This window comes from Alligator mississippiensis, chromosome 4 (assembly GCF_030867095.1).
Source record: "Alligator mississippiensis isolate rAllMis1 chromosome 4, rAllMis1, whole genome shotgun sequence".
Classification (NCBI taxonomy): Eukaryota; Metazoa; Chordata; order Crocodylia; family Alligatoridae; genus Alligator; species Alligator mississippiensis.
The window spans coordinates 56,324,575-56,339,067 of record NC_081827.1 but is presented as its reverse complement, the minus strand read 5'-3'; the positions used below and the strand labels follow the sequence as shown (position 1 = coordinate 56,339,067).

Sequence of the window (14,493 nt, the reverse complement as noted above, 5' to 3'; positions counted from 1 at the left end):
CAGATGGGCACATGAGAATCCCTGCTTAGCAGGGAGTGGAGTGGGGAAGGTGGAGCAGGGGGAAACCAGGCAGCAAGGCCAGCCTGTCCTATCCTGCAAAACCTGCAGCCACAGGGGGCCCCCGCAGCCAAAGGGCCCTTGTTCCCAGCCACTCGCCACCCCTCTCCCCTCCCTACTGCTGGCTTCTTCAACCGTTCACCACACTCCCCCCTCTCCCACCACTGATGCTGGCTTCTTCACATCAGGGGGCCCCAAAACTACACCTTGCAGGGGGCCCCAAAAAAATTTGGGCCAGCCCTGCCAGGCAGACACCTGTGGTCTCTGCCAGAGCTCCGGCCAGGGAGCAGAGGGGAGGGGCCGGCCCTGTTGTGGAGCAGAGAGCCCCGCCCAGCCCAGAGAGCATGCCGGGATGCTGGGGGAGTCTGATTTAACCTAAACCAGCAAGGGGTCTGGGACAGACATTGCATAAACCAGTTTGAGCCAAATCAGTTAAGTCTGATACTACATTCAACCAGGTTCATCTCAAACCGGTTTCAGCCATTTTCAAACTGGTTTATGTGCACTGAACATCTGTTCTGTTACAGGTTTAAACCAGTTGCTGATCACTTAAACCGGCTTATGTGTAATGTCTGTCCCTAGCTCAAGGTAGCATTTCTCAGACCCTATGAGTTGCTGGAAAAAGTGTTGTCTGACAAAGGGTGCCATTTTAGCTCTGTTTCTCACAAAGGATACTGATACCATTTGATGCACAACCAAGATCTAAAACTTGCAGAAAGATCTCATCTCCTGCACCTGTGTGCAATCCACTATACTTGAAGTCACTGGACTCAACATGTGACCAGCTAGCCTAGAGATGCAAACAGAAAAATGGGGCTCAATTAACTAGCCATAAAAGCTTAAAAATATATCCTTGGAGGTATAAAAAGTGTGTAAGTCCAACTGCCTCTACTTTATTCGGACATGTGTGCAGTGAATTCAACAAATGTATTTACTCCTGAAAGTAGTAATAGCAAAGCTTATTTTTTAAAATAAAGCTATTAATGTTTAGATGAAGTAAATCAAAATGTATTTGAATGTTTTTTATAAAAATACCTGCAATAGGATATATATACATACAATCAAATCTTCTCATCACTGCATGCACAAAACATTTAGCCACAGCAACACACAATTGTGCCATATCCACATTGCTCGGACTTCTACAATTAACACTGAGCAAAAATATTAGTTTCAGCAGCACACATTCTATCTTTCGTTGTCTGTTTTTTTGTGGACAGAAACTTACATTCTTCAAGAAGTTTTGCTTTTTTTTCCCCCCATCAGAATCAGCAGGTGAATGGGTAAACAAAGATGAAAGGAAAACCAATTGTTAGTAAGAAGGAAATCAGCATGTTATATGGGGAAAGTAAGTATCTCTGACAAATGCAAAGAAAATGTTTGCAATTACCACACTGATATCAGAAGTGGAAAAACTGACCGTTCTGGATCAGTGTACAAGAACCTGTTCTGAAAATGTTGACTTTTAATAACAATCCTGATATATGATTTTAACATAAAAAGGACAAAGAACATTGATACAGAAGTGATAAGGTGATAGGATATCAGAATTAATGGAGTGTACTGACCTCCTGCTGCAACCAAAATCAATCTACCCATATGGAAGAACAAAGGAAATGCTTCAGGCTAAAATTACTCTTACGAAGACAAAGGCATCTAATTCTATTTTAGAGACATGCAATTACTTTTGGTTTGAAAAATACGTGAAAATTACAATTAATCTTAGTTGTCGCATGCTTCACTGTATGACCTTACCTCATATTACTTACTTTGCATAAAGTCTGCTCATCGATAACATTTTAGAACATGAAAGGGACAAACTACTCTACTGTTGGTCATTGCTTGCTCACTTTGAGCTAGTTCAATAATTATCAGTGTTCTTAAGTGGTCTCCTTTGTTTAATAAATAGTAGAAAATATATAGCACATGAGGTGATCAGATTATAAGCATGGCCACATTTCAGATTGCAACCTGAGAGCTTGAATGCCCTGATGAAGTTGCAGAACTAGGTGCTAGTTCCTTGCACAAGATCCAAGTAAAAACTTGGAAGTCTGAACTGGAATTTTAGTGGAATGACCAAGTCCAAAACTGCAATCCTGAAAAGAAATAGTAGGTGGATTTATCTCAAGTATGTAAAGAAATATTATTATGTATTACTATTTTGAAGGAACCTATCCCTGGACACACTTACTCACATAGGACCTGACTTATCATGTGCAATAGGTTTGGGGTTTCAAAAAAAAAAAAAATTACTCCTGGCTTACACAGGTGCAGCAGCAGCTCAGCAGGCCAGAGTCTCCTCACATGGGTCTATCCATGAACTTGCTTTGTAAATCATCTCGGTAAGAGTTAAAGGACTTAAATGAAGAATCCTTGCATTTGAAAGCTCATCTAACTTAAATTCCTACCATGCAATTGGTCCAATAAAAGATATCACCTGTAAAAATCCTTGCTTCACGCATAATTCCTGGACCATCACAGCTACAGTATCACTCCAACATTCACTACCAATCCTGAAAACTTCTCAGAGTTGCCACTTCACCAGATGGCTGCCTAATTTTTTATTTTAAAGTTCCTCAGGTGACTAGACTTGCACCTCTTTGCACACACATAGCTTAATTACTCTTACCAGGGCCGAGCAGCTCAGCTTCTACTCAGGCCTAAGTCTGACTGGGATCTGGAAACATGGAAAGGACCTCCTCTCCCTTCCCTCCCCCCACTTTTCCCCCTATTAGTCATGGGCTTTTGTCCAGCTACATTGTCACAAATTACACACACTGAGATACGACAATTGGTATCCAGATGTAGCCAAATGCTTGTACAGGCAGTGCATAGCCATCCTTCTGAAACAGCTCAGTCTATATGCACACACACTTTTACACAGCTAGTGCAGGGGTTATATAATCATAACCTATGCATAACCACCAAAAGGCCACTTGCATGACTAGAAAACCACCACTTACACACACAGGGAGTGGGTAAGAGAATTCTACCATTGGTGTTCCTCTACCTAATATCCCCTGGGGGACTCAATGCAGTAGGCTTGTTTTAAACATGCCTAATACATACAGGTCAGATCAGACTCCCTTCAAAAATGCAATTGCAGCCAGAGTTTCTTTTCCTGACTGGAAAAAGAAGGAATGTCCCCTTTTCATTCAATAACTTCATTTGCATCGTACTTACACAGGCAGTGGGCAAACCAGATTCAGTTCCTTCTACAGTCTGGCAGCATTTAAACCTATCTTCTTTTCTCACGCCCAGGGGAGTGGCCCAACCAGCAAGCTATTGGCTACTCTGGGGATCTATGCCACTACACTTAAAACTGTGCAACTGTGCAGAAAAGAAGTCAAGATTTACATCAAAGATCAGAAGAATAAGAATGACTCTGTAGGCATTCATCTGGGCTCCAGTCCCTGCTCCCAACAGTCTTTATTTCTCCTTAAAAAGAAGGGCTTTGCATGCAATTTCTTAATTTTTTTTTTAAGCAAGCTGAAAAAAGTAAGTGAGAAATTCCATCATGTGACATCATACTGATATCCACAAGGGTTATCAGCAGGGTTGTGGCCATTATATCCACCACACAAACCTGGGCCATTTCACCTAATGGAGAAAATTATGGTAGTATGTTGTCATCTTCTGTGTGGCTACCACTTACTGGGCACGGAAAACTTTGCCACTGGGTTTTATAGAATTTTGATGAGAAATGCAAAGCCTCAGGAAACTGGGATGAATGTCAGGCTTTGGAGGGTGGACTCCTCTGTCCATCAAAACATAACTGTTTCTACTGATCCCTCCTAACCTTGCCCTCTTGCCTATTTAAATAAATAAATTGGTCATAATTACAGAAATCCTTACTTAGTTAGACTTGGGCTAATTGTAGAGGCCACTATATTTGTAAAGTTCTTTAAAAACACAAAAAAAATGATAGCAAGTACCTTATGATCAAATATATTGCTATACAGAGGCTTCATGAATTAATACATGTATAGGTTTTAATTTGAGGTCTTGTAAATATCTTCTGGTATACATATATACATATCACGTTTAAACACACATATTTAACAAGTTAATACTTACAATCAAGAGGTACTTCCAATGCTGTAATCATTTGGCAGAGAAAGATAATCAATGGAGCTCTGCTTGCAGATATGCTTTTCTTTGTCATCATTACTTAAGATGTATAAGTTATCTTGTGCTGAAAAGGTTCAACTTATCTTTTCACCAAAAAAGGCTGTTTACAATAATCATATAAATGTAGCCAACGGAGCTGGAAGACAAGGATAAGAGACTGATAATGTAGAAATGCTATAGAACCTTGATAGATATAATTTTGTAGCAGTAAGTGAAATCATTAATCTGTATGTTATGTCTAGGAATAAGAACAGAGGAGCAGAGCCTAAACCATTGGTCTTAATCAAATATAAGGCAATCATCTGAGCCTACAAGCTATGAGGAATACCTTGATCATGATGCATCAACTTGCCACTTGCTCCTCCTTACTTATGCAAGCTAGTGAAGAACAATTTAGGGTCAGGCTTCAGGTAGAACAAATAGGGCAGTTGTCGCAGGCAATATACTTCATGGCTATGTCCAGATGAGTGTGGCCATGGGGTATATGGCACCGCAAACCCATCTGCAGTGCAACACACCAGACTTACGGGCATTCCCCACATTCAGTTGCTGGCCCCAACCTCCATTACCCCACCCAGGGTAACCTGCCATGTGCCAGGGGGCACATGGCATGGGCACTCCCCAGGGATAAGTAGCAGCGGCACAAGATCCTGCACAGTGAAATATGACTGTAATATGTAGACAACATTTGTTAAAATACATTTGTACATTTTAGGAGTTAAAACTCACTCAATTTTGCAGTATTCTTTGCAACAATAATTAATCACTAGATTACCAAGTACTCAGTGTTACACCATGTTTTACTTTTGCCCTCAGTCTGGACAGTCAAAAGGCCAGTTCTGAAGCTTTAGCATCCCTTTATTAACAGAATGCATGAATGCTTCTTCCAAAGAAGACAAATCATCAGCAGTACAATAAATTTCAAGAAAGGACCAGATCCAGTAAAAGACATGGGCAAAGCAGGATTCAAGTAGAATTGAGACATCTAAAAAACTCTCAGCTAAGTAACCTGTAAGCACATACAGTCATTCTCCTACTTTCCTCTTTGACAGTCTTTTTCTCCAGGCATGTAATGTTCAGTTTCTGCACATGACAAAATCTGTTCTATTCAGAGCATCTTAGAACTTAACCAAGGCTGATGGAAATCCAGAAAATAGGTTCTTTCAACTAAGTCCCCTGAATGGCTAAGTGTAGTAGGCATTCCCAAAATATGCCTAATACACACCAACAAGAGAGTGGTGGGAGCAGCAGCGAGAGCCGCTAGAAGAGCAGGAGAACGCTGAATGAACCACTGGACCAGCGGCTCCCGGCCGAGTGGCTCATGGCAGCAGGAGCTGCCCCGCTCCCTCTCCCTGCATCCCCCAAATGAGCTGTGGCCCTGTGCTGTGCCTACCCCACCCTGGCTAAGCAGCGCTTGCCTCAGTCCCTGCCCCTTCCCCTGCCCTTGCCCCAGCCCCTACCCTCCCTCACCATGGGGGCCTTGATCTGCCCTTCTACCCCCTTATTAAAGTGAAACTAGTTGATGTTTTATTGGTGGAAATTTGATTACAGCAAATGATGTAGGCCAGGACTCATTTGGGAAATGATTCCATAGGCCTGAGAATGTTCTCTAGCTGTTAAGTTCATTTTGTGAAGTGGACCAAATGCCACTTCTGATTAAGAAATTAAGTTATACATTTCTGTTCATTCCAGAGCAATGTGAAATTTGACCTAAATCAAGTATGACCCTGTGATTTTACGTAAAAACTGGAAACTGAAAAAGCAAAAAAAGACCTAGGTCTGTGGAAATCTGAACATGACTCACCTAGTAGAAGATTACTGTAACCAACAGGCCATTGAGTGTTTTGAAATATTAGGGCCAAAAAAGCCTCTTGTGATGAGGCTTGATTTCATATAAATAAATTAAATGGAGTGGGGACTGGAATCTAGGCTTCTACAGTCTGGTGCTACCTGTTCTGATCACCAGAAAGTGTTGTTCTCACTTGTTGGCTCAAGGTATATTAAAGTATTTTATATCCACATTCAAAATCACATTCTGCTTGATTCAAGACTTGAATTTAAATAAGGTTTCCTACCTGTCAGGCAGGTGTCCTAATTACCATACATATTCTGGTTGCGGTGAGGGACAGAAATTTACTAAAACTTTTCTGTTGCAGCTATTTTGTACTATTTAATATACAGTTTGATAAATAGTAATGGAGGCAGAAAGCGACTGCTTTTGTAGGTGGTTAGAAACTCACGTGTGAGGTAGCATTCTTTGGTTCATCTTCTACGCCACTGACTATTTATTTATTCAGATTAGAACAGTATCCACAGGAGAGATTGAGAGTCCCTTGGACACCCTAGATTACCAAGTAGATTAATGTATTTAATCTTAGCTATTATTTCCAAGATTGCTATCAATCTGTTGTTTTTGCTTCAACCAGCTTCCTGAAACCTAGAACATTTTCAGAAAATTTTCTTCTCCTTTTGGTTTGTAATGTTGGGTTTTGTCTACAGTGTGTCTATACGTGTGTATGCGCACATAGATTGGGATATGTTAGTGAACAGATTGGCTTTCTGAAAATGTGTAACAACTCTATAACTGGCTTCTATCCAGATGTAATTTGAACCTGTAGCAGGACCCTATGGAAAGCTTTATGGAAAGCTTTCTGTTTGTTTAAGTATATATTAGAAAAGAATGACTATTAAAACAGGGGAAATCATCTGTTTCTTTTACATTGCAGCATTATTTAATATGGTGAACAGGGAAGGCTAGAGAAAGACATTATCAAAAGGAGCCAGAATGCACCTATGTGTCAGATGGAAAGCACTAGGTAGCAGCATAACACACAAGCACTAGGGTGAGGGACAGACATTCAAAAAGCCTAAGCCTGAATTGATTCAATCTTCGCAGGTTAGTCTAACTTGGCTAGGCTGAACTGGTTTGTAACTGGACAGACATTCTCTCTGGACTTAGGAAATTCAGACACATGCCTGCAGTGGCTCAGACTAGAAGCTGAAGGGAGCTAAAGCAGCTCTTCCTTCCCTTGTACAGTGATGAGCTGAGGGGGACATGGCCAGGCCCTAGCAAGACATTCGGATTAGGGAGGTCTGCCTGTACCCTCCCAGGCTTTTTCCTGCTCGCTGCTCAAGGGGTGGGAGTGTTGCCAGCCCCCAGTCCCCTGCTAGCACTCTGAGGCAATGGAAGGGAGGAGGTGCACTGCATGCATCTGTTGATGGTATGGAGCTTTTTAATTTCCATCCCTGCTTCTTTATACTGTCTGCAGAAAACTGACAGGTGAGCAAGCCAGCAGGGGCCTGATAACAGTGTTTATCACTTGACCAGCAAAACAATAGGCTGTCTCCATTACTTCAAACTCTTCTTAAACAGCTTACCAGCTGACCTGTTGATTAGCTCCAAACAGCCTGAAGCAATCACTGTTCTGTCTGCCTGTCCCAGTGAAACTGGAGACACACACGTCTGCATTTTCCTAGCATACCATAAGCCTAGGGTCTGTGGCGCTGGGGTCCCTGCTGTTGGAGATGGGAGGGAGGGGGAGATTTTCTGCTTGAGCAGCGAGCAGCAGGGGGGGTGGGCAGGGGGAAGCCAGGCAGACCCTGCTGTGCCTGCAAATCTCTGCCAAAGCTCCAGCCAGGAAGCAGAGGGGAGGGATCAGTTCTGCCGTGGAACAAAAAGCCCAGCACAGAGAGCATGCTGGGATGCTGGGGGTGTCTGGTTTATCTTAAACCAGCAAGAGGTCTGGGGCAGACACTGCATAAACCAGTTTGAGCCAAATCCATTAAGTCTGATACCACATTTAACCAAGTTTTTCTCAAACCGGTTTCAGTCATTTTCAAACTGGTTTATGTTCACTGAACTTCTGTTCTGTTACAGGTTTAAACCAGTTTCTAATCACTTAAACCAGTTTATGTGTAATGTCTGTCCCTAGCCTAGAAGATCACTGAGCTTCTAATGACTGGGATGTTTCATATTGGGGCAAAAGAGCAAAGGAAAGAAAATATTCCATTAGAAATGAAAGGAAGTAGATGGAAAAATTAATAGGTAGAGAGCCGGGATAAGTTGGGAGGTAGAATCTAGGTGGAAACCTTGAAGTTCAATGGATGAAAGCCTTATTTAAACAAGAACACAATGTCTCCCATAAGTACCAGTAGGGTGAGGCAGTTCCACACCATGTTCAAAGTAAACTCCTGTGTTTTTATATCATTCCAGAGTATTTACATTTGAATCAAAATATGAAAGTTAGAAACATGAAAATGTTATGACAGGCAAAAAGGAACAACCAAAATATTTAGAGAGTTTTAACACACTTTGCATCCTATTATGTGTTCATAATTAGGATATTGGAGACCATGCCCAGACACTACAAATCCAAGAAAAATTAAAAGTAAACTGATAGACATTCTTTTTCCCTTCCCTCTGTCTAAGCAAAAGACATGTATATTTTAGTGCAGAGGACAGCCACGCTTTCTAGAGCAATCTGTCTGTTTTGAGGCTGCAATGCGTGTTGTAATTTAGGAACACAATGAAGAAAAACATTTCCAAATGTGGAAAAGGAACTTAATAAATTGAAGCATTCAATGATTTATACATAATAATTCTGTATTATAAATATTCCATTTTGATACACATGCTATCTTCGGGGAGGAATGCTTAGTCTAAATTCTCTCTTTCTTTCATAACAGCAACTCCCTTATCAGTCAAAGCCAGATCTTTGCAAGGTTATAGATTTCATCCAATAATTATAAAAGTGGCAGAAATGTGATTAAAAATTATTTTTTACCACGTACGCACTTTTTAAAAACAACTAGCTTATATCTCGAAGATAATCAACATTTTTTTTATCTAATAGTAAAATGAAAAAGGTCAATAAACTTAAATTAAAAATTACAAGTTATTCTAATTCCAAATGTCCCCAAAAAATGGAAACAGGTATAATAACGGTATTACTATGTCATTAGCTATTACTTACTGACTATTAACACTCTGTAGTAATAGTCTGTATTAACAGCAATATTCATACCATATAGAAATTACCTTATATATTTTCAAAGGCAGCATGGTTCCATGAACTAAGCAGTAAACTGGGAGTCAGAAGACCTGGATCCTAGTCCCAGATCTGTTTCTGAGTGATTACAGGCAAGTCATTTCACCTCCTAGTGCTTCCATTTCCATTCCCATTTTTCACTTATCTTGTCTATTTACATATAAATATTAGAGAGAAGATCTACCTATTATTATGTTTTTTATATAGTATGTACATAATGGGCCCCAATCTTGACTAGGATATCTAGGAACTACTGTAAAACAAACAAATAATACATGTCTAACACATCAAATACATTTTTATGAGCTAAACAAAAAGAGATAAATCAATGCTTTCAAACTTTTGAATAAGCAGCTATTGTGCATCTTCCAATTTAAGCATTTTTCAGTAGCATCACAAACTTAAGATCTGGGTTCAGATGAAAGCATTAGCTGTATAGCCTGATCTCCTGTATGCTGCAGAACATTACATTTCACCCAGTTATTTGGGTACTCAGTCCACTTGTGTTAAGCTAAGGCAGGGGTAGGCAAAATCTAGCCCGTGCGCCAAATCTGGACTGCCAACCCATTCTATCCAGCCCGTGGGGCCTTTAAAAATTTTAGAAAATTAATTTCTATCTGCCCTTGGCCACTTGTCAAAATGACAGGTGGCCAGTGGCAGCAGGATCCAGCGGGAGCCTGTGGCTGAGCAACAGGGCTAGCCCGGCTCCACCCAGCCCCACACCTCCTGCTGGGCCCCAGCGAGTGGAGGGGCCGCGGCAGAACCCAGTGGGCGGAAGAGCCATGGCAGGACCCAGCAGAGCCATGGTGGGTGGTGGGACCCGGTAGGCGGCAGAGCCCTGCTGGGTGGTGGAGCCTCAGTGGGCCCCAGCAGGTGGAAGTGTGGGCCCTGATGGGCATCAGAGCTGTGGCTGGGCCCCAGTGAGTGGTGGGGAGGCAGCAGGCCCCAAGAGGTAGGAAAGCCATGGCAGGTGACAGAGTTGCGGTGGCCCTGGCAGGCAGTGGGGTTGCGGTGGACCCCAAGCAGGCAGCGGAGCCACAGCAGGCAGTGGGCCCCAGCAGCCAGCTGAACCATGGCCAGGCCCCAGTGAACGGCGGGACTGTGGTGGGACCTGGCAGGCAGTGGAGCCACAGTGGGTGGCAGAGCCACACAAAACACACAGTAGGACTGTATTTTGAGCTATTATGCAGCCACCTCTAGACACACTTTTTGTAAACACAGAAATCAGTACAAAAATATTTTTAAATAAAATTAAAAGGTTATAGTAGGTGTGTGTGTACACACCTTTTTCTCGGTTTCCAGATGGCAGCACCCTTACTCCCAAAAGGAATACTTCTGGGGCAAGGTGAGGGACTTCCAACGGCAAAAGACAGGGGCTAGGCCCAGGGGTGGGGCTTCTGGTCCCAATATGGCAACCAGGGGTGGGGCAACTATCAAGGGGCGGGGCTACCCATGTGGCCCCAAAACTCCCCAAAACTTGGTAAGTGACCCTCCGCCCAAAATAACTGTCCGCCCCTGGGCTAAGGCATATATTTTAGAAAAGCATCCCATATCAACCTGAACACATCAGGGAAAGGAGAATCCATTACTTCACTGGTAATTTGTTCAAATGATTAATCACCTCACAGTTAAAAATCTGTGCTTTATTTTTCAGGCTGGTGTTCTGGCAGACAAAGGTTGCTGAATGAGCTGGCCTTCATAAATGTCACTAAGGTAACTGGGATAACTGGTTGCCTTGGGAAATGTTATAAACAACATCTCAGGGATTTAGCGTAATACTTGGTAGAAAGACTCAGGCTAGTCACCACTCATTCATCCTTCCTAGTATTTGGCTAGTTGTTAGAATCCTGTTTGCTCCTGATGCTCAGGTGATCTACTGGTTCCTCCTCTCAGCTCCTGACCTGATGTGCCTTGCCTCCTAGCCCCAGCCTTTGGACTGCCCATGCCCAAGTCTGTTATATGTGGTTCTGGCCTTTGGACCACCTCTTGGTCCTAGATTTTGGCCTTAACCACTTGGCTGGTCTGCCCACCACCCAGTACCTGCAGTTTGATGTCAGCAGCTAATTGATGGCTCTTGTTTTACCTTTCTCCACTAAACTAAAAAAAGCTTATGGTACACAGTATCTTCTCCCTGTGAAGATATTTTACATAATAAATGAAGCTATCTTTGTCAGTTCTCAATCCATTTAATTTCTATGCTATGGATATTGTTCAGTGGCATTTTTCTTTAATTAGAACATCATGAGGTACTAATCCAAATGGCATGCAAGGTCTATTACATTTACACGCTTACTTTATCAGAGAATGAAATCAGGTTTACTTGATAAAGTCCTGTTTTCCATAAAAGCATGCTGATCAATATTAATTTCCTCTCCTTTAATTTTCTATTAATTGAATAGCATATCAGGTTCTCTACTACTCAGAGGGGGATTAATACCAGGCTGACCAACCTATAATTGCTGGGGCCATCCACCTTGCCCTGCTGGAATATTGGCATGACATCATCATTCCTCCAAACTTTTGTCATTTCTACAATGTTCGAAGATTTATTAGAAATGAACTACACTGGGCCAGAAAGTTCCTTAGCATTTTTAAACAACTCTAGTAAACGTTATATGGACTCCTGACTTAAAATGGTTGCTAATATACTCTTTGATTACCAGTGGACTGAAAAGTACTTCATTGACTTCATGTGATATCACTACAACTGTTCCAAATACAGAACAATTATACTATGTATCTAACTCCAATTAAAACTATAAAACCAACATTAATTGAATAAAAGAAAATGTTTGTGAATAGTTAATGTTATACAATTCAAACAAAAATAAACAGTTCACAAAAAGGCTGCAAGTTGTACACCTTTGTGTTCTTAAAACTGTCCCAAAATAAATAGAAGTATGCATAGAGAATGCCATACCCATAAAGACTCAAGAGAAAATGTGAATAATAAAAGTAAACCAGTATCATTACCTTTACGGCAGCTCTATGCCTCTGTTATAACAGACAGCACTGATTGAACAGGGTTTCACCTACATAGAGTCAATTACAGGATCAGAACCTTAATGAAACTTAGTTGGAGTTATATGGGTGTATATGCAGGGATTGGTTTTGCAGAATTTCCAGAGGACTCGCTCTCTTATGTGGCATTTCTGACCTGAGTGGTTAGAAGACAACAAAAAAAAGATTCTAAGAAAAAAATGGTAAGGATGTCAGTTTTTCTATTTTTATTTGTACTGCACTGAGAGATAGAGAGAGAGATGGGCAACGAGCCAAAAATGTTGTTTGTTTCACTTTTTCTCCCAGAAGTCTTCAAGCACTGTTCTACTCTGAAAAATCAGAGTAAAAATGGCATCTTTTTACTCACCAGCTATATTGTATGGACCAGATCGAGTAAAAATTATCAGGTGCCATTGTGGCATCAGAGTTAGGCATGTAGGCTCTCTATACAGTGCCCAAGGAGAGTTAGGCAGCTAAATCATTTTGCAGCCCTGTGCACTGTTAAACAGGCGTTGTGTTCCAAAAGTGGCATGGGACATTCTGAGATGAAATATACAATATTTACATTAAAATACTGAAATATTGTTCACAGCAGTCAATCACACTTAGATCAGTTGTACCTACTCAGTGCAGAAAAGACAGATTTGCACCAAGGACACTAAAAATGATTTAGCCTGACAAGTGCTGTTCCAGAAATACACAAGACTAAGAGATTTTAATATTTGCAGGGTCATCAAAGTATTTTGACTGCCTCCTTAAATGCTTGCCTCACTTCATATTTCATTACCCTTAAGAGCAGAATTAAATTTGTGGAAGCCAAGTCCAAAGAGATCAAGAGCATATTAAAGTTACGTGGCAACAACATGAATTTCCTTAAAACAATTTTGTGAGGGGCCAAAAATACAGTCACTGTATGTTAGATGTGCTATAAGAAGCCAATTGGATTAGACACTTCAGGTTTTCTTTATTCTAATGGAGCTTAGGCACCAAGCTGCTCTGAGACTGGTGCACAGAAGTGAAAACTTCAGGCACCTTGGTAACTTTAAATCAAACTGGGAGGCATCTACAAGTTTAGATACACCTTCAGGATTAGGCAGCAGATAAACATTAGTTTTCTCACTCTGAAATTTGGATGGAGGCTCCTCAATTCTACCAAAATCTTCCTTAAATATTTAAAGTCAGGCCTGTCCAACTGGTGGCTCAAGTGCCACATGTGGCCCACTAGGGGTTAAGTTGTTGTCCCTGGCCTTCTGCTTGACTGTTCCCCCCATCACTCTGGCTGCAGCAGCAGCTGGAGTCTCTTGGCTCCCCATCTGGCTGCAGGGCAATGCAACAGCATGGGGAGCTGAGGGTGAGCCCGGGGCATGCAATGCAGCATGGTTGGGATGCGAGTTGGGGGAAGTCACAGTCACACAATGCAGTAGTGAGGCAGGTATACAGTGTAGTACAGGATCATCTGTGCACACACAGTACACCAGGAGGGCAACTGTAAGGGTGTGTGGTGTAAGGGTGGGGCATGCAGCCCAGGAGGGGCCATGGCTTGCCCTGATGAAGCCTGTGGGGTGTGCAGCCCCCTTCCCCCCGCCCCTGGTTGCAGTCCATGGGGTGTACAGCCCCTAGGGTCTTCAAAAAAAATTGGACAGCCCTAACTTCAGTCCCTTACTACATATAGTACACACTCTCCCGTGTACATGCATGCATGTGTGCGCGCACATGCATGTATATGAGAGAGCAAAAGAGAATGAAAGAAAGATAAAGAATGAAAAAGACAGAATGCCACATTTATACATATGTATGCATATAAATATATACTTATTCTTGTCATCTGATGTGATAAAAATAACGTTATTGATGTTTCTTTGTTTAGAATCACAGAAAATTAGAGTTGGAAGGGACCTCAGGAGGCCATCTAATCCAACCCCCTGCTCAAAGCAGGACCATCCCCAACTAGATCATTCCAGCCAGGGTTTTGTCAAGCTGGGCCTTAAAAATCTCCAAGGATGGAGATTCTATCACCTCTGTAAGTAACTTGTTCCAGTGCTTCACCACCCTCCTAGTGAGAAAGTGTTTCCTAATATCCAACCTAAACTTTCCTTGTTGCAAGTTGATACCATTGCTCCTTGTTCTGTCAAGGAGGAAAAGGTCTCAACCTTGCAGTCAACACAGTTAGAGAAAGTGGATTCTTTTGAGTCAAAAAAGTGGCAGACAAGGGAGTCCACTTGTGAAAATCCTCTAAAAGCAATGATAAAGTACTGCT

The 14,493-nt window shown here is 41.9% G+C and overlaps 1 protein-coding gene across 12 annotated transcripts in view; it reads right to left on the bottom strand.

Moving 5' to 3' along the window:
• NRCAM (neuronal cell adhesion molecule) overlaps positions 1–14,493 on the bottom strand; it is a 241,568-nt gene that overhangs the window by 105,424 nt on the left and 121,651 nt on the right. For 7 of the 12 annotated variants that reach the window (XM_059725993.1, XM_059725991.1, XM_059725994.1 and 4 more), the window contains exons 3-4: positions 4,135–4,324; positions 1,286–1,303 (exon numbers count right to left, since the gene is read on the bottom strand). In XM_059725993.1, the coding sequence (XP_059581976.1) occupies positions 1,286–1,303; positions 4,135–4,225 (109 nt within the window). In that variant the 5' untranslated portion in view covers positions 4,226–4,324. The remainder of the gene's footprint in view (positions 1–1,285; positions 1,304–4,134; positions 4,325–14,493) is intronic. The other 5 variants (XM_059725997.1, XM_059725999.1, XM_059725998.1 and 2 more) reach the window with 1 other exon arrangement.